The 19,894-nt window shown below is 36.6% G+C and overlaps 7 protein-coding genes across 7 annotated transcripts; 4 read left to right on the top strand and 3 right to left on the bottom strand.

Annotated features, from left to right (window-relative positions):
- Positions 1-128: 128 nt before the first annotated feature.
- Positions 129-11,723, top strand: TRA1 (histone acetyltransferase; the record flags this gene model as incomplete). Its single annotated transcript, XM_020222656.1, has 1 exon — positions 129-11,723. The coding sequence occupies one exon, from the start codon at positions 129-131 to the stop codon at positions 11,706-11,708; it is 11,580 nt and encodes a 3,859-aa protein (XP_020078676.1). The 3' UTR covers positions 11,709-11,723.
- A 562-nt stretch (positions 11,724-12,285) lies between these two features.
- On the bottom strand, positions 12,286-12,585 carry HYPBUDRAFT_103706 (uncharacterized protein; the record flags this gene model as incomplete). Its single annotated transcript, XM_020218287.1, has 1 exon — positions 12,286-12,585. One exon carries the CDS (start codon positions 12,583-12,585, stop codon positions 12,286-12,288), a length of 300 nt encoding a protein of 99 aa, XP_020078677.1.
- A 141-nt stretch (positions 12,586-12,726) lies between these two features.
- HYPBUDRAFT_102664 (phosphatidylglycerophosphatase) lies at positions 12,727-13,390 on the bottom strand (the record flags this gene model as incomplete). The annotated part of the gene is made up of 2 exons (XM_020218214.1): positions 12,727-13,128; positions 13,181-13,390. 2 exons carry the CDS (start codon positions 13,388-13,390, stop codon positions 12,727-12,729), a joined length of 612 nt encoding a protein of 203 aa, XP_020078678.1.
- A 212-nt stretch (positions 13,391-13,602) lies between these two features.
- Positions 13,603-15,700, top strand: HYPBUDRAFT_151310 (E3 ubiquitin-protein ligase). Its single transcript, XM_020220430.1, has one exon. It carries the CDS (start codon positions 13,661-13,663, stop codon positions 15,620-15,622), a length of 1,962 nt encoding a protein of 653 aa, XP_020078679.1. The 5' UTR covers positions 13,603-13,660; the 3' UTR covers positions 15,623-15,700.
- Positions 15,701-15,812: 112 nt separating this feature from the next.
- On the top strand, positions 15,813-16,562 carry HYPBUDRAFT_151311 (uncharacterized protein). Its single transcript, XM_020220431.1, has one exon. It carries the CDS (start codon positions 15,844-15,846, stop codon positions 16,381-16,383), a length of 540 nt encoding a protein of 179 aa, XP_020078680.1. The 5' UTR covers positions 15,813-15,843; the 3' UTR covers positions 16,384-16,562.
- Positions 16,563-16,700: 138 nt separating this feature from the next.
- HYPBUDRAFT_3572 (uncharacterized protein) lies at positions 16,701-17,621 on the top strand (the record flags this gene model as incomplete). The annotated part of the gene is made up of 1 exon (XM_020223358.1): positions 16,701-17,621. The coding sequence occupies one exon, from the start codon at positions 16,701-16,703 to the stop codon at positions 17,619-17,621; it is 921 nt and encodes a 306-aa protein (XP_020078681.1).
- MRE11 (MRX complex nuclease subunit) lies at positions 17,566-19,785 on the bottom strand. The gene has a single exon (XM_020220432.1). It carries the CDS (start codon positions 19,749-19,751, stop codon positions 17,691-17,693), a length of 2,061 nt encoding a protein of 686 aa, XP_020078682.1. The 5' UTR covers positions 19,752-19,785; the 3' UTR covers positions 17,566-17,690.
- Positions 19,786-19,894: the final 109 nt, after the last annotated feature.

Genomic DNA, 19,894 nt, shown 5'->3' on the forward strand with positions numbered 1-19,894 from the left:
TGAAGCGTAAACAGAGAATATCTGGAAAACTTTCATAGTTATAATTATTGCTTTAACAACCCATCTATAACTCATTCGAATCATTAGGTACTTTCTAAAAGGTGTTCTTATAGTATATTCTATTAGACATGACTTATACTGAGCAACTTGACACGTTTGTGTCTAGACTTAATGATGATAATGCAGATTATAAGACTGCTCATTCTGTTTTATCAGAATTATTAGATATGATTGAAACTTTTAATGGAGCAACTGAATACGAGTATTTCTTAAGTAATTTGGTTCCAGTTTTCATCAAAAAGTTGAATGAAGTTCCAATTGCTTTCACTAGTCAATCTCCGGAACATAAATTAAGAAATTCCGTATTAGAAATTATTCATCGTTCTATTATGAATGAAACTTTCCAACCTTTTTCAGAGCAAATATTGGATGTACTTGTTAAGATAATCGTTGATGAAAATGAAGATAATGGTGCTCTTTGTATGAAAATCATAACGAGTTTACACAAAGCATATAAGGCCAATTTAAGTGAAAAAGTTCAACCATTTGTTGATGTTATCAATAAAATATATGACAATATGCCTCAGACTGTCAATGAAGTTTTCTCTAATGATAAAAATCACAAAGATAATAATGATAATGAAAAAAATGATAATGACTCGACTAATAACCAAGAATTGGCTTCTAAAGAAATGTCTCCTCCATCATTCACCGAGGAAAACTCATCCAAAACTTTGAATAAAGCAATGTTTTCATTCAAAACATTGGCCGAATGTCCAATTACTATGGTTTCATTATATTCATCATACAGAAGTTTAGTTCAAACTTCTCTACCTGTTTTCTTACCAAAAATTATTAATATCTTAACTTTACAAGTGGAACAACAAAAAAATTTTAGGGAAGAAGCATCAAAAACTCCAATAACATCCATTTCTCCAGAAATTAAAAATAGACAAGCATATAGTGATTTCATTTTAGGTCAAGTAAAAGCTGCATCTTTCTTAGCATACGTTTTCATTAGAGGTTACGCTACTCAACATCTTAGTCAAGATCAAGCTAAAGTTGTGCCTGATGTAATACTTCGATTATTACAAGATTGTCCTGCTGAATTGTCTGTTGCTCGTAAAGAATTATTACATGCAACAAGACACATATTATCCACTTCTTTTAGAACTCAATTCATTCCTAAAATTGAATTACTTTTCGATGAGAAAATTTTAATCGGTGATGGGCTCACATCTTTTGAAACTTTGAGGCCTTTGGCATATTCGACAGTGGCAGATTTCATACACAATGTTAGAAATGAACTCACGCCTAAGCAAATATGGTCCACTGTAAGAATATATTGTGACCTTTTGAAAGATGACTCTTTGGCCTTAACTGTACAAATAATGAGTGCTAAATTGTTACTTAATTTAGTGGAACGTATTATGAAATTACCAAACAAATTAGAAGGTAGACAATTATTTATGATCATTGTTGATTCCTATGCTAAAAGATTTCACAGCTTGAACAGAAAATATGACTATATTTTAAAAAAGCATAAAGAATTCGAAAAGAAAAGAGCTGCTAAGGAATCTGAATCAAAGAAAGCTGTCGATAGATACTCTTCGAAAAAAATTCAAGAGTTTAAACTAGATTCTGAAGATATCGACATGTCAATCGAAGGACCAAAACCTGATGAAACTGCTATTAGTGACGAAAGTGACGATTCCAAATTTGATGATATCCCCATTGATTTATTCAACGTCGAAGAATACTCACCTGTATCCTCTTCACCTACAACCGTGACCTCAGACTTATTGAAAGATGCTCGTTATTTATTCCGTACTTTAATGACTTTTTTAAAATCTGTCATTTTTGGATTGAAAAGTTGTAACCCACCAGTCCCACCACAACCAACTCAATCTGATCCTAAGAACCCTGGCCAATATGTCAATTATGACAAGTGGAATGATTCTGCAAAAATAATATCTTATGAAGAAGTTAATATTTTACGTAATTTATTTAGAGGTGGTATAAGCTGTTTGAGATTTTTCTCAGTTTCTAAACCAAAGGTAAATGTTCCAAAGGCTAAAGCTTTTGATTTCTCGACTGGTGGGCCTAATTTACCTATTACATCTTCAAAAGAAGAAAAGGATTTGATGGAAATTTTCGCTACAATTTTTATTCATGTGGATCCGGCATCCTTCAATGAAATTGTGACTTTTGAATTGCCATTCATGTTTGATTCCATGCTTGAAAATGCAGCATTACTTCACTTGCCTCAATTCTTTTTGGCCAGTGAAATCACATCTGCAAACTTCTCTGGTATCTTGATCTCCTTCTTGAAATCAAAATTAGACCAGTTAGGAAAGGTTGAACTTGTGAAATCAAATATTTTAATAAGATTGTTCAAATTATGCTTCATGTCAGTAAATTTATTTCCCACTGCAAATGAAAGTGTTATTTTACCTCATTTGAACTATTTAATTTTAGAATCATTGAAATTAGCAACTAAGGCAGAAGAACCAATTGTTTATTCTTATTTGGTAAGAATTTTATTTAGAAGTATAAGCGGTGGTAGATTTGAAAACCTTTATAAAGAAATCATGCCAATTTTGCCAGTACTCTTGGAAGGTCTTAACAAGATGATTGCAAACTCTCGTCGTCCATACGAGCGTGATATTTATGTCGAATTATGTTTGACTGTTCCTGTCCGTCTTTCAGTTTTGGTTCCCCACTTAAACTATTTAACTCGTCCATTAGTTTTTGCATTGAATGGTTCTCAGGAACTAGTCAGCCAAGGTTTACGTACTTTTGAATTATGTGTTGACAATTTAACTGCTGAATATTTCGATCCAATGATCGAGCCGGTAATCGACGAAATAATGGCTGCATTATGGAAACATCTCGAGCCTGTTCCTTATCATCATCAACACTCCCATACTGCTATTAGAATTTTGGGTAAGCTTGGTGGAAGAAATCATAAACATTTTAAACCTTGTAACAATTTGGTTACCCAATCTGAATTAGATCAAGAAATCAAGGCTCTCTTCTCCATCCATGGGTTGAATGGAGAAGTCCCAGTTTCGATTACTCCTGGCGTCCAATCTGCTATAAAACTTCTTGAAGATCCTAGATTGAAAGTCCACTATAGAATCAGCGCTTTCAAATATTTATCTGGTATCTTGAAACTATTCATTGATACGACTCCAATTCCGGCTGATTATGGTGCTTATGTTCAAGACTGTGTGGAAAAGTTGAAATCAGAAAAAATAGATGAGAATATGGAACTTGAGGAATCTGATATCAAGGATGTTGCTAAATTAGACCGCCAGCAAAAGTTTTTTTGCCGCTTGTTGGAAATGCTCTTCTTCTCTATTTCGATTCCAGAAATTAAGGATGAAGCGCGTGAGCTCATTGATGGTATTACAACTCACTTCACTTTGCTTTATTTAGGTACTTCAATCATTAGTAAGGTGAAAAAAGAAAGAGCTTTTTTTGTGAATGACAACGAAGGAAAAGCTTATATCAACGAGACAGCCTACTTGAATGCTTTGAATTATGCTTTAAGCTTTTGGGATAAGGACGTAAGAAATATGGGTATTGAATCCATCAAGAAGGTCTACTCAGCTACTGTTCGTATTTTTGGGTCTGAAGAGGATGCCCTTTACTCTCCGTTGTTCCGCTCTATGTTCTATAAGTTTACCCATTGCTGCTATAACGATTTTTACCATACTAAATTGGGAGGTATTTTGGGTCTCAAAACAATGTTCGAAGATCTAGGAATACCTTCGAGTTGGTTTTTCAAACGTCAATTTGAATTAGTTAGGTCAGTTTTCTTCATTTTAAGAGATACTCCTGAAACTGCTCCATTCGAAGTTCGTGATTTAGCTAGAAGTCTCGTTTTAAAGGTTTTGCATGACTGTAATGTTGGTGTTTCAAAAGAAACAATTCTCGAAAAACCATTCCAAACTTTGGTCGGTGCTTTAGTGTACGACTTAGCAAGTGCTAATCCCCTCGTCAGAGAAGTTTCCCAGTCGTCCTTAAAAGTATTATCTGAAACAATTTCTGTTCCTATTGCTACAATAATGGGTCCATGCAAACAACTTCTTTTAACTCCTATATTTGGCAAACCATTGAGGGCCTTGCCATTTCCAATGCAAATCGGTAATATAGATGCTATAACTTTTTGTTTAAATCTCGATGAGACTTTCTTGACATTCAATGATGAATTGAATAGATTATTATTAGAGGCATTGGCGTTAGTTGACGCAGAAGACGAATCCTTAGCTAATGTTCACCGTCTTTACGAGTACAGAACATCCAAACAGCTCATAGAGCTCAGAGATGTTTGTATCAAATTACTTTCCTTGGCCCTAGCTAAACCTGATTTCTCCTTAGGCTCTTTGGCTGAGGCAAGAATTCGTATTTTGGGTGTGTTTTTCAAAGCTCTTTGTAATAAATCTACCGAAATCATAAATGCTGCTCATTTGGGATTAAAATCAAGTCTACAGGAAAACTCCAAGTTGCCAAAAGAATTATTGCAAAACGGTCTCCGTCCGATGTTGATGAACTTGTCGGACCACAAAAAATTAACTGTGCCTGGACTTGAAGCTCTTGCAAGATTATTAGAGTTATTGATTTCCTATTTCAGGGTGGAGATTGGTCGTAAGTTATTAGATCATTTGATGGCTTGGGCTCAAATCAATACTTTAAGACAAATCACCGGACAAGATTTGGAGAATAATCATACAGTACAGATCGTAATGGCTATATTGAACATATTCCACCTTCTTCCTGCAAAGGCTTATACCTTCATGGAAGAGATCATTGGAACCTTGCAGTACTTAGAAGGACATTTAGATCGTCATCAAAGCTCACCCTTTAGATTGCCTGTTTCAAAATTTTTGAATAGATTTGCCGAAAATTCATTAGAATACTATATGAAAAACTACAAGAACCGTAAATTAGGTAATATGTTGGCATATTTCGCCGGAATGAAAGATTGCGACAAAATCAGAGCAGTTTCCAAAGAAAAATTTCCAGAAATTTTAGAAGACCTCAAGAATGAACAACAGCATGACATCAAGGTCATCAAATTCGCTAATACTGTTGACCTCCTTGAAGCAATAACTAGGAATGATGCCGAATGGTTTGATGAACAAAAAGATACATTGCTGATTCTTTCTGCTTCAATCAAAGATATCATTGAAGTAAAAAACCAATCTCCATTGGTATCAAGTAGTCATTTCCAAGCAGATCAAGCTATTTCTAAACTTCAAGATGTTATTGCTAACTTTATGGAGCGAGTTCCAAAGGAAGCTGGTCTTTTATTTACCATTATTAATGGTCTTTTGTCGTTGAAAGTCAAAATAAATCCAGTTATTGAAGATTACCTTTTTAATAATGTTGTCAAGTCAAAGGATGTTGAACACCGTGGAATCTATCTCGAAAAGTGTATTGATTTTATCACAGAAGCTGACTCCAATTTGAAGGCTAAGATCTTTTTACTCAAGAGAGTTTTCAATGCTGTTCTTATTTATGAAGCTCAACGTGAAGGCGATCTACAAGCCTTATTCACCAACGATAGTACACCTGAATGGATGAATAAGGTGTGTAACGAGGTTTGGATGTCCACAAACGATATAATTACGGACTACACTTCAGGAAACATGGACAGCTATAGATATGAGTTATTGGAACTAACTGCAGTTCTCCTTAAATGGGCCCCTGAACTTATTAAGGATTTCCGTAAGCACATTGTCAAATTTAGTTGGAATTACATCAAGCTTGAAGATAATATAACAAAACAAGTCGCTTATGTAACCACTTCTTACTTCATTTCTGCTTACGAAACGCCTGCAGAATTAGCTACCCAAGTATTTGTCGCTTTATTGCGTACTCACCAAACCGATTCCAGACACCTAGTGAGAAGAGCTTTGGATATCTTGGCCCCTGTTATGCCTGGTAGAATGGATGATAAGCATTCGCCTCTAACCTGGTTGAAATGGCCACGCCGTGTTATTTCGGAAGATGGGTTCAATGTTACTCAAGTTTTGAATGTTTATCAGTTCATTGTTCAGCACCCCGATCTCTTCTTTATTGCACGTGAACATTTCGTTTCCAATATCATAACAGCAATGGGTAAATTAACAATCTTAGCTAATCCTGCCATTGAAAACCAGGTCCTTGCTATTGATTTAGCAGAATTAATTTTGAAATGGGAAAAGAAAGCAATGGAGACAAACGAACAATCGGAAAAAGACGAAGATGCAAACATGGAAGATGCTTCAGAAGCAGACGAAAGCGCCATTTCCAAAGCAGATGACTTCAGCACGTCCGCTAACTACAGCATCCCCTTTGGACAGCGTGAGGCTTGTGTTACTTTCTTAATCAGATATGTTTGTATAAGTCCTCAAAGAGCTTCAGAAAGTGAGCTCGGTCAAAAAGCGTTGGGTATATTATATGAATTGTTGAGCCCAGACCATTGGTCAGAAGTCTCAGTTAAGTTAACTTTTTTTGAAAAGTTTTTGTTATCCAATGACTTAAACTCGTCCAATTTGTTAGGTTACTGCTTGAATGCGTTAGAGGTTTTGGGAGTTGTTTTAGAATGGAAGAAACCGGAGTGGATAATTTCCACTCTTCCATACCTTCATAAGCTTCTTGAGAAATCAGTCAAGTCTGATAATCACGATATTCAAGAAGTGTTACAACGTGTTTTGAGAATTATTTTGCAGGCTATCAACTCCCAAAGCTCTGCCGAATCAGAAGAAGAAGAGGATGAAGAGATTAAAAGTTTTATTTCCTTGTTAACAACTACTGTTTCAGAAGATTTGGGGGAAACCCCGTCAGTTGCTGCTGGTGTTACTTTATCCTGGACTTTAGCCAACTATAGACCATCCACTTTGGATGCGTTACTTCCTTTGATAATGAGAACCTTTAGCAAACTTTGTAAAGACAACATTACAATCACTCATCAAGGATCTCAGTCATCACCCAAAGATAACTCCAATTCAGAATATGAAGCTAAAATGACAACGAGACTTTTGGAAAAAATTCTTAATTTATCTTCAATGAGAATTTCGAACCTTGGTGATCAAAGACGTATTTTTTTATCTTTATTGGCTCAGTTAATTGAACGTTCTTTGGATAAAGAGACCCTTGAAAAAATTATTAAAATTGTTAAAAGCTGGGTGTTTTCTAGAACTGACTTATTTCCAACAACGAAAGAGAAAGCAGCTATATTATCCAAAATGATGGTTTTCGAAATTAGAGGTGAACCTACCTTGTCTAAAGAGTTTTATCAAATTATTGTGGATATTTTTGAGGATGATACATTTAGTTGTACTGAATTAACCGTTCGTATGGAACAGCCATTTTTAGTTGGTACTCGATCTGCTGATGTTTCAATCCGTCGTAAGTTGATGTCTATCTTAAACAATAGTTTGGAGAATGATATTAGCAAACGTCTCTACTATGTTATTAGAGAACAAAACTGGGAATTTTTGGCGGATTACCCTTGGCTCAATCAAGCATTACAGTTATTGTATGGCTCATTTGACTTCAATAAAAAGATTGAGTTTGTTAAAGAAGAAAATAAATTACCTGCTTTAACAGCTTTCCCTTATGTCTCTCGAGACATAGATATAGATCATAAAAATGACAGTTTAGCTGAACTTATTGACACCCATAACGTATTCTTGAGGAAAGTATCAGAAGTTAAGGCCGGAACTATTTTAGACCCACTCATCGACATGTTCTATCAAAGTAGTGAAACTATACATAGATCTTGGGCCACGATTTTCCCAATTGCATTTTCATCTATTCCTCGTTCGGAGCATCTTGATTTCACAAGATTTATGGTCATTTTATTATCAAAGGACTACCACACACGTCAAATAGACAATAGACCCAATGTGATACAATCCCTATTAGAAGGTATCGCTAGATGTAATGAACTTCAATTGCCACCATTTGCTGTTGAATGTCTTGCGTCAAATTTCAACGCTTGGTCTCAAGGTATTCATATCCTCGAGAACATTGAACGTCAATCGATCAACGGAAATGCCGAAGTTCGTGAAGTTACTCAAGATGCACTTGCTAAGTTATATGCCTCTTTGAAAGAAGATGATATGTTTTATGGTCTCTGGAGAAGAAGAGCGAAATACTCAGAGACCATCACTGCTTTGTCTTACGAGCAGATTGGGGTTTGGGATAAAGCTCAACAGTTGTATGAGACTGCCCAAATCAAGGCAAGAAGTGGTGCATTACCTTATGGCCAATCTGAGTATGCTCTTTGGGAAGATCACTGGATATTATGTGCTGAAAAATTACAGCAATGGGATATTCTTACAGAATTAGCTAAGCATGAAGGATTTTCTGATCTTCTTTTAGAGTGTGGATGGAGAGTAGCAGACTGGAACACTGATAGAGAAACTTTAGATCAAACTGTAAAAAGTGTTATGGATGTTCCAACACCTCGTCGTCAAATATTTGAAACATTCCTTTGCTTACAAGGGTTCGGTCAAGAGAAAGAAACCTTACAGGATCTTTCAAGATTGTGTGACTCAGGAATTCAATTAGCTTTAAGAAAATGGCATGGTCTTTCTCAAAGGTTCAGTAATGCTCACATACCATTGTTACATACCTTTCAACAATATGTTGAGTTCATGGAGGCAAGTCAAGTTTACGCTAGTCTAGTCACCACGAATGCTCAAAACTTGGATGTGAAGTCACAAGAACTCAAACGTGTTTTACAAGTTTGGAGAGAAAGATTGCCCAATACCTGGGATGACATAAACATTTGGAATGATCTTGTCACCTGGCGTCAACATGCCTTCCAAGTAATCAATAAAGTTTATATGCCATTTATTCCAATCTTGCAACAATCGAATGCTGGTGGCAATGCTAATTCTTATGCGTATCGTGGATTTCATGAAATCGCTTGGGTGATAAACAGATTCGCTCATGTTGCAAGAAAGCATGGTATGTCTGAAGTTTGTATCAATCAACTCACTAAGATTTATCAATTACCAAATATTGAAATACAGGAAGCTTTCTTGAAATTGAAAGAACAAGTCAAATGCCACTACCAGAATCCTAATGAATTACACACTGGTCTTGACGTTATCAGCAACACTAATTTAGTCTATTTTGCCACTCAACAAAAAGCTGAATTTTTTACGTTGAAAGGTATGTTCTTGAACAAATTGAATCAAAAAGACGAAGCAAATAAAGCTTTTGCTACTTCTGTTCAAATAGATCTTAATTTACCTAAAGCTTGGGCTGAATGGGGTATGTTTAATGACCGCCGCTTCAAAGAAAATCCAAATGATATGGTTTATGCCAATAATGCTATCAGCTGTTATTTGCAAGCAGCAGGTCTTTATAAGAACGGAAAAACTAGGAAGTTGCTTGCCAGAATCCTTTGGCTCATAAGTTTAGATGATGCTTCTGGTACTTTGGCTCAAGCTTTTGATAATTTCCGTGGAGAAGTGCCAGTATGGTACTGGATAACTTTTATACCTCAATTACTTACATCTTTGTCTCATAAAGAAGCACGTTTGGTGAGACAAGTTTTGATCAGAATTGCAAAGAGTTATCCACAGGCTTTACACTTTCAACTCAGAACAACCAAGGAAGATTTTGCTGCTAAACAACGCCAGTTCATGGAAATTTCGCGTCAAAATTCTAATCGTATGGCGAACCAAGGACCTGGTTCTAGCGCTTCAGCTACTAGCAATGGTGATGAAAAGGCTCCTACAAGTAAAGATGGCGAAGCCCCTAAACTGGATGCTGCAGAATCTCCATCTACTAATGGTAAACCAGAAGTAGAAGAGAATGCAAATGATGGGGAACAAAAAGAAAAAACGGAACTGAATGAAAGTGATAGCACTGAGGCGAAAAAGACCGAAGAAACTACTGAAAAGTCAGATGATAAACAAGAAGATAAACCTGAAGTCAAGTCAGAAAAAGATATATCGGACGCTAAATCTGAAAATGAAGTTCACAGTGGAACTCCCAAACCACAATCTTCAGGAAATACTCCACAACCCGGCAAGCCTAGTATTCTCAATAGTGCTGCATTTAATGCAGTCCGTCAATCCTGGGAGCATGTTGAGGAAATTATGGGTATTTTGAAAACTGCTTACCCCTTATTAGCTCTTTCATTGGAGTCTTTGGTGGATCAAATCAACCAAAGGTTTAAGTGTACTGCTGACGAAGATGCTTATAGATTAGGAGTTGCTTTGCTCAATGATGGTGTTCAATACCTCAATCGCCTTGGAAACCCTAGAGATGATGCAAAATTACCTCCAGTTACCGAAGCTAATATTACAAGATTTGCAGAGACCGTTTTACCTAAGCAAATCCGAGCAGAATTTGAAAAGGATCTTGTCATTGGAAAGCCTAACTTGGAAACATATATTATTAAATTACGTAAATGGCGTGACCGTTTGGAAGACAAGTTAGATAGAAGATTTTCCGAAGTTAATCTTGAGAACTTATGCCCTCATTTGAGTGAATTCCATCATCAAAAGTTCGAGGATATCGAAGTTCCAGGTCAATATCTTTTGAATAAGGACAACAATTCTCACTTCGTTAAAATTGAAAGATTCCTTCCAACTATTGATTTAGCTCGTGGTACCAACGCTTGTTATAAGAGATTGAAAATTCGTGGCAATGATGGTAGCTTACATGCTTTCGCCGTGCAATTTCCAGCGGCCCGTCACTGTCGTCGTGAGGAATGTTTATTCCAGCTTTTCCGTATATTTGGAGATAGTTTGTCGAAGAAAGTTGAAACTCGTCGTCGTAATATTCAATTTACTTTACCAATCGCTGTTCCATTATCTCCTCATATTCGTATAATTAATGACGATTCCAGAGATATCAGCATGCAAAAGATTTATGAAGATTTCTGTCGCCGTAATGGTAAAAACCGTGATGAGCCATTCATCTACACTATCGAAAAATTGCGTGCTGCATTTGATCCAAGATTGCCTAAGCCCGATATTATGAGTATTAGGGTTGAAATTTTGAGTGCAATTCAATCGTTATTAGTTCCATCGACTGTTATGAAAAACTTTTTCATGGAGCTTTATCCACAATTTGAAGACTTTTGGTTATTCTCAAAACAATTCACTTCACAATATGCCTCGTTCATTTTCACTACCTACATGATGTGTGTAAATACAAGACAACCCCAAAAAATTCATATTAATAGGGGTTCAGGAAGTGTTTGGACTTCTGACATGTTACCTTGTAAAATTGGAAATAAAAATGCTTCTCTTGATGGTTCACAAGGTGGTAGACCAGCTCCATTATTTTATAATGCCGAAATGGTTCCATTCCGTTTAACTCCTAACGTCCAAAAATTAATTGGTGAAACTTCTTTGGAAGGTATATTGTCGGTTTATATTTTGGTAATAGCAAGAGCTTTGATTGAACCTGAATCAGACTTGGAGCAATATTTGACTTTGTTTGTTAGAGACGAGGTGATTTCTTGGTGTACTCAACAAGATCCTCCACGTCCTATTCCTCAAAATAACCAATTAAGAGAAATTGTTCGTATAAATGTTGATCTTATCATTAAAAGGGTTCTGTCTATGGATCATTCTTCTTCTGGTACATCCGTTAACACTCAAAATGTTTTAGAGTTGATTTCTCAAGCTGTCAATCCACGTAATTTGGCTGCTGCCGATACTTTATGGATGGCATACTTTTAAGCGACTGCTTAAAACTTTTTTTTATCTTTTTGTTTTATATTTTTGTTTTATTATTGTATTATTATTTGTTAGTTTGAATTTTTTGTTATATAAAATTTTTGTTTCTATTATATTTGTATATTTAAATGTTATACATGAGTATCTGTAGGTCATGGCATATAAATTTTACGTTGGACACTCATTATGAATAAAGGTAAATCATAATGAAGTGTCATATTATTCTTTCCATATGTTCGTCTATCGATTTTGTTGTTGAGCCTGTTCAAAGATCTAACACTTAAGAAGAAATTTATCAGAGCAACCAAGGCCCCAAGACCGTGAAGCCCCATTGAAACAGACGAGATTACTTGGATGTAAGTAGTTACATCCACTGCAGTTGTTTGTCCCAATGAACTGTCATAGGCATACAGTGTCATATTTGAAGCAGTTAAACACATTACAACCGACACTATACTGAGAATCAATCCTACTAATTCTATCAATGCTATTATAATCAAAAATTTAACCGAAGAAGAACTTGGAATTGTAGTTGCTCCTAAGGGAAGTAGACAAGAACATATAGAAAACTATAATTTGGTTAGCAACTTGGACCCAGGGAAATAGCAAGCAGAGAACAACATACCATGGCAAGAGAGTAAAGGGCCGAGCAAACGGCTATTGGAGGTCTATTATCAATACCGTCAAACGGAACTAAACAAAATATGGTTATATATTGCAAAAGTAGTAGTCCCATATATAGTTGGAAGAATTTTTCAGTTTTTTTGCGGTTATACACACTATCTAGAGACTGAATAACATTCTCATTATCCAACACAATGGGACGGTCATTTCTGATGGGGGTATCGAAGAGAAGGTTATGGGTATGGATATCTGACATGACGTTAATATTGCATGCTCTACAACAAAGATATTTGTGGATTCAGTAAAAATCATATTAAAGAAAAAAAAATGGATGCGAAAAGTCTAGCTGAATAAGGATAATGAAACTGGAACCACCAGCTGCAAGCAGCACAGCAGATCAGTTGGGTGTCGGAGGAAGAAAAGGGTTTTCGGGTCTCAGTTCAACCAAGTGGTGGTAAACCAGTCTTTCGAGCTTGGGGAAGATTTTTGGCGAGAGTTCGACACCTTCGCTGAGCCAAAACCCCCATGAACCCATCATATTGGCCATTAACATATCTGTGAAGAGACGGTCCCCAACCACAATGATCTCTCTATTGCTAATTCCGAATTTCTCAAAGTACGCTTTGATTTCTTCGTGGCACCCGGGCTTCTTGGTGGGATGTCTAAGCACAGTCACTCCGGTATCATTTTCAAGTTTCTTTGCTTGAGCGTAGTCCTTATCGTCATTAGTTCCAGCAGAGTTACTTACAATCAAAATATGTTCCTTCGGATAGCTTTCAAGTAATTTCTTCCAGGTTTCCTATTTGCTGTTAGTATCAACGTTACCGTAAAACGAATTTATCAAGACATACAGTATAGGCACCCCAAACCCTATCATCCTTATCTTTGGCAAAACAGTTGTCTTTATCCAAAACCACCCCTTTAATCGTAACCTCATCATGTCCTGGAATCTTAAATGGTAGACTCAAATCATTAAATGATTTGGCCGTTATGTGAGGTAAGCACAAGCTGGGATTATACGCTAAACGCGACACATTAAGAGTTGCACTAACATTAAACATCGTTCGTTTTGAATTCTGGAATGTGAAGTGAGGTAGTCTTTGAGTAAAAACCCTTATCATCAATCGTTATCTATGTTGACTTTCCACTGCTCTTCTATTCAGTAGCCTATTGCCTCGCTTTTAAGCGTTGTTTTTGGGAAATCCGCACGCTGCGAATAAAACAACAAAAATTTTTCAACTTTTATAGACTATAACTTGAATAGATCTAGATATTCTAATCTACTTTCTAGGCCGTGATAGTAATAGAGTACTCGACTCAGTGTTTAAGTTATGTCTGCCAGCTCAATTTTGGACAAGGAATCAGGAAGAAGATCAAGAGTGAGTAGAGGTGGAAGAACGGCTTCAGGAAGCAACCCCGGACAGCGTTCCAAAGGTTGGAAAAAGAAGCAGGATGTTGTGAATGGGTCTGGTCAGGAAGGAGAAGATGAAGACGAAGAGGAGTTTGACGAAACAAGACAGTGTTTGATTTGTGCAGAAAAGATTACTTATGCATCAGTATCACCATGCAATCATATTACTTGCCATGTTTGCACATTTAGACAACGGGCCCTTTATGAGAAGAAGGCATGTCTTGTGTGTAGAACAGAGAACGAAAGGGTGATATTCACTGAACAATTGGGTCAACAGTATTCGGATCTTGGTTCTAGGGATATTACTTCATCTAGTGAGAAGTACCAAATTGATTTCACTGCCGATTACGTTAAGAAAGATACTCTTGCTTTATTAGATTATGCATGCCCAACATGCCATGTTGTTTTCTCTGGCTTCAAGGAATTGAGTGAACATACAAAGTCGGAGCATAATAAGTACTATTGTATTGTATGTTCAAAGAACAAGAAGGCATTTATTTCAGAATTGACTACTTATACGTATAAACAATTACAAAAACATCTTAGTGAAGGTGACGGGAAAGGGTTCAAAGGTCATCCAGAATGTAAATTTTGCCGTGGTAAAAGATTCTACTCTGAAGATGAGTTGAATATACATATTAGAGATAAACATGAACGGTGTCACATGTGTGACCAAGATCATCCCAAAACAGCTGATTATTATAGAAATTATGACCATTTATACACTCATTTCAAAACTGAGCATTACGTTTGTTCTATACCCATTTGTGTTGAACAACGATTTGTTGTTTTCAGAGAAGAACTCGATTTGACAGCCCATTTATTAAAAGAACATGGTGGAATCACGGGAAGTAATGGTAAGGTTGTAATTGGCTCATCGGGTAGACTGTTCCAATCACAATTATCAACTTTTAACTCCAATTCGTCTTCTGGACCATCCAGAAGAAGAAATCAAAATCTGAGTTCAGACGATATAGCGGATTCTTACGAAACTAAAAAGATGAGACTAGAAGAAAGGGTGAAACATTATTTGAATTATAATAATGCAGCGATCAAAAGCTTTAGCGAATTGAATTCTAGTTATAGGTCAAAAAATATCACTGCTAGAGATCTTCTTACTAATTATAAGGAAATGTTCAAGAATATTAAACCGTCAGAACTCAGTATCATTCTTTACGAATTTAGAGAACTTTTCAATGAAAACTCCCAGCAGTATAAAGATTTACTATCGGTTACTACTGAATACGAAGGAAATGTTCAGCAACAAGAAAGCTACCCAGTTTTAGGTGGCTCTACTGAACATATTCCAACGTTAAATTCTTGGGGTTCAAATAATACCAAGAAAACAGGCACTTCAGAACTATTCCCTGCCCTTCCTAAACCTCAAAAGTCTTCCAGTCCTACAGTGAAGAACAACCAACCCATCAGATACACAACAATACTTAAAAAGCCAGGAAAGAAAGCTACATCTATCAATATTAATAATACCCAAGCATCTTCTGATTACAGGCCAAACTATTTAAGTTCGTTGAACAAGGCACCCCCAGTATCATCCTTACCTACGCTTGGCCTGTCTAATGGCTCCCGTTCAAGCTCCACCTCTAGCAGCCCAAGCATTAAATCGGCCAGTCTTACCCCTAGCTCGAGAACTGGTTCGTCCAGTCAATTGGACTCTTCCAAATTCCCTGCATTAGAGAAAAAGTCAACTAAAAAAGCTATTCCTCGAGTAAATCCAGTCAACGTTGACCCAGGTGACTGGGGTGGTACTAAAAGAGAACCTGAAAAACCTTCGGAAGATGTACTCGATTTGGGCATCCCGATTACAGATAAAAGAAAACAAAAAATGAAAAAGAAACAAGATCAAGTCTTGTTCAAAATGTAAACTCCTTACTTCAAATAACTCATTTCACTTGCTGATAAGCTTGTAATACCTAATTATATAGATACAATAAATACCAGGCTACCATCCTATATTAGAGTGTTTACAGTTTCAACAGACGTAAACTGTAAATTGTTTTGAGCTGAAAAAAAAAAAAGCTAAAGAATGATTAAGAAGGTTTATCGACCATCTTCTTTCAGTGAAATATCTCTGTCCAAACGAAAATGAACTCCAGAAGCTTGATGTTATTGACCAGAAATGCAAGGGTCTTTGCCAGATCTCCTGCTCTTTTGAGAAGAGCCTATTTGGCATCGAGACCAGTCTTTTCACACGGTCTTAGTCACGGTATTCGTCTCCATTCTTCACAATCAAATAACGACAAATCTGCTACTTTGAAAGCTGATGACCCACAATTAATGATTGCATTCACTTGCAAGAAATGTGACACCAGATCTTCCCACGCATTCTCCAGACAATCGTACTATAAAGGGACTGTGCTAATTCAGTGTCCAGGCTGCAAAAACCGCCATTTGATAGCAGATAACTTGAAGATTTTCAGGGACAACAAAGTTAACCTTGAGGATATTTTGAAGGAACAGGGCCAATCAGTCGCTACCACAACAGATGATTTGGCTTTTGAAGATATCCCAGAATCTCTAAGGGGTCTTATTGGCCACCATGCTAAAGACGCACCAGAGTCATACAGAAAGGACGAATCAGAGACTGACAAGGTCCACGAATTGCCAGGTCCTAAGAAGGAGTAAGAAGCCTGATAGAGAGTTTTTCTATTTGTTGCAAACTGACTGTGTATATCTCCAAATCCTCTATTTATTTAAACTGGGACGTGAAAACACCCAGACTCGCTTAATCGTAGGGCTCAAACCATCCACAATCTTTGCCTGAGCCCATTCTGCTGTATATAGTCGAATTCATATAATTCTTTTGACGTAGCATGAACTTATGTCATTCTGTAGGCTGTCGTGCAACTTTGGTTAAATTTTTTTTTTTCATCTCAATACTCTTTAAGCTAGATTTGAACAAAACCCATAAACCTTTATAGATTAGCTTGCCCAAGAGTACGATGTTTAGAAATAGCATAAGAAGTATCAGGCCATCCAGCTTAAGGGCTGTTACTCGTTTCAATGCTCTCGCCACTAGAGCTTATGCCACTGCTCCAGATAAAACGACCGATGCTTTCATTAAATATCAAGAAAAACTTGATCAAAAAGCAAAATCTTTAGGATTGAAAGATGCAGCAGAATTACAGGAAAAGCTCAAGGAAGATATAGAATTAAAGAAGAAAGAATTCAATGCCGTCGATCCATTGAAAGAACTCGAAGCGTACGAAAGAAAGAAGGCAGAAGAAATCCAAAAGAATAAGGATTCAAAAACTATCAAGGTTAGATCACCTGTCGACAAAGATGCCCCAGTGGCACCATATAAAACCCTTGATAGCTTCATAGATGTTGAGAAAGCAAAAGAATTGCCTGCTAAAGAATTACAATTCATATGGAGAGCTAGATTTCAAAATAAAGAAGGTAATTTCCATGCAGCCTTAAACAGTATCCAATTTGCTAAGATGTATGCTAATGCTTTCAAAAACCCAAGTTTCATCTTACCTTTACCAAAAACTGAGGACGGATACGAAATGCATTTCGTTCAATGGAGCTTTGTCGGTCCAAAGACCACTCATTGTATGTTAACGACTGTTGCTGAATACAAACTTCATAAAGAGTACGCTAAACCACATACCACGCTTATGTTTCATCAAGACTTAGCTGATAAAACTGATCTTGTCTTAATGAACGGTCAACTTGAAGCCGATGTCCCATTAACAATGGAAGAAGCCCAACTTTTGATATTAAATGTTCAAAGATTTTATGGTGGTCTTACTGATAAAGAAGGTTCTAAGAGAAAATTAGAATTATTAAGAGATTTCACTTCTGGTAATCCAAACTTCGATATGGATAAGCTTATCAATGAAGCAGCTTCTCTTGATTAAGCTTTAAGATATTGGTCTGGCTTTATCTATTCTATGTATATAACTTATAATTAAAAGACTACCTTCTATTTACCTGCCTAGTTTCATTATATCATCAATTATAGACCCCTGAGGCTTCTTCACATTCCGTTTACAAGTGGACTCTGTAGTCTTTTTGGAATTTCTACCATTTGCGGTCTTTGACGTCAGATTCCTGCTTGTTCCCTTTGTAGTTGGTTTGCGAGTACTTTGTTTCTTCTTTGGAACCTCATATTCCTCATCCTGTTCACTATCTATTTCATTCACTTCTACTTGAGAATCGTCCTCCTGATACGCATCGTGGTCACTATCATCATCATGATCATCAACTGCCATGGAAGACTTAGGGGCAGCTTTTCTTTTTGATGCCGTTGATCGAGTACTCAATCTTGCTTTCGTTTGTGTTTTCTTTCCTGCTTGTGTATCACCACTCTCTTCATTATCAATTTCCATTAATTCATCACTTTTTTTGGAATTGTAAGGCATCAGTCTTTTCGATGCCTCCTTATCGATCAGTTTTTTGAAATCGTGCTCCCGTTTGAATGTATTAAGAACATTTTTGAAAGCTAATCTCGAGTCACCATCTCCCTCCAAGTCGTCAAAATTGATATCAACTTTTGAAAGCAGCTTGATCGATGACTCTATGGAATTTTCAATATAATCAGATATTAATTGTTTGTCGTCTTGGTCAATACATTTTTTAGTCATATCAATTATTCCCTCTTCCGGTATGATTGACATGTTGGATTCTTCGAGGAAATCTTTCAAAAAATCTTTGATATTAGCTTTTGATATAACAGATGCAGCCAAATCTCTCTCATCTATTCCTAATTTTTTATCATTCAGAACAATCAGACTTACTTGATTGTATTTATTTCCTTTTTTTTTATAACAGTGTAAGACATCATTAACATTGGCTATCTTTCCCACAAACTTATTAGAAAAACGTCTAGCATTTTCAACTTCGTAATCACCAGAATACTCAACACGTAGTCTGACTAAAGGTAACGGATACTCAGGTTGTATATCATCTTCCAAGTCCTCAAATAACTCAGGGTTAGAGTCTCGATATTGCTGGTTTGCTTCTTCGATTAATTTTTCAACCTCTGATACCAAAAATTTAGAGATGTCATTTTTGGAAGCAGGACCAGGAACGAACCCCTCTCTCATTAAAGAGACTTCTTTCATCACAAAAGGACGAACCGTCTGGAGCTTGATGGGCTCCAAAGAATACTCTTTCTCTTTTATACTCAAGATAAAAACATGTTTTTCAGCAGTCTCTCCCTCGCTTAGAGCAGTTGCAATGGAGGAACCAGGTTGAAGAGTATCAAATCCAGTATCAGGATTGTAAACTGGATTTGGAATGCATTCATGTTCATGCCCCCACAAAACAAAGTTAAGAAAAGACGGAAGATAAGATTCAGGTAAGAAAGATGTGGCAGAATGCTGGTAATGGTTTTGATGAAGTGCTAGAAGATTAAACCATTGGTCTGTTTGAACGTTAGGTCTTAAGAACGTAACTTCGCCATCTCTGAAATTTCTGTGTAATCTTTCATCTTTGACGTTGTTCATTCCATATAGAGCTAACTTTGACTTACCCTTCTGTAAAAGAATCGGCATAACAGTTATCTTTTCATTGTCTGGAATTTTACCAAAGTAATTGATAAACCCAGAAACCGAGAGTAAGTCGAGAGGCAGTAGCAAACCTTCCCCTGTAGCATCATCATGATTACCACTTATAGCAAACACAGGAACTGACACGTTAATATTGGGGTCTTCATAATTCACAGTATTGAATCCACCATCTAACAAGTTGCTTGGATCACTGAGTAGTTCCAACTCACAAGGGCGATCTCCCAAGCAATTCAACCGCAATGACCGCATAACATGATATATCGATTTCTTCGAAGGCTTATTCACATGAAAAAGGTCACCACTCTGTAATATCATGTCTACATCCTTCGTTTTTGCAAGATATGTGATCTCTTGAAATGTTTTCCATCCATCATCTCCTCTAATAAGATCATTCTCGTTATAACCCACATGATTGTCGGTGGTGATGAGTATCCTTATGGTATCGGGGCCTTCCTCTATATTCTGAATCGGAGGCATGTTTAAGAATGTAGGTGTTCAATCAGAAATGTCTATTTCATACATGAACCCTAGTATAGTGTGCAAGAATTATGCGTAGTTGGGCCTTCTCAATTTTTTTTTTTTTTTCAGTTTGGTCTACATAATATCATCTAAATCAATAA

Source organism: Hyphopichia burtonii (assembly GCF_001661395.1).
Source record: "Hyphopichia burtonii NRRL Y-1933 unplaced genomic scaffold HYPBUscaffold_1, whole genome shotgun sequence".
NCBI classification, from domain to species: Eukaryota; Fungi; Ascomycota; class Pichiomycetes; order Serinales; family Debaryomycetaceae; genus Hyphopichia; species Hyphopichia burtonii.

Bases quoted from the DNA above. Each gene is read 5' to 3' on its own strand.
- HYPBUDRAFT_151310 (XM_020220430.1), top strand. From the start codon at position 13,661: ATGTCTGCCAGCTCAATTTTGGACAAGGAATCAGGAAGAAGATCAAGA.
- HYPBUDRAFT_151311 (XM_020220431.1), top strand. From the start codon at position 15,844: ATGAACTCCAGAAGCTTGATGTTATTGACCAGAAATGCAAGGGTCTTT.
- MRE11 (XM_020220432.1), bottom strand. From the start codon at position 19,751: ATGCCTCCGATTCAGAATATAGAGGAAGGCCCCGATACCATAAGGATA.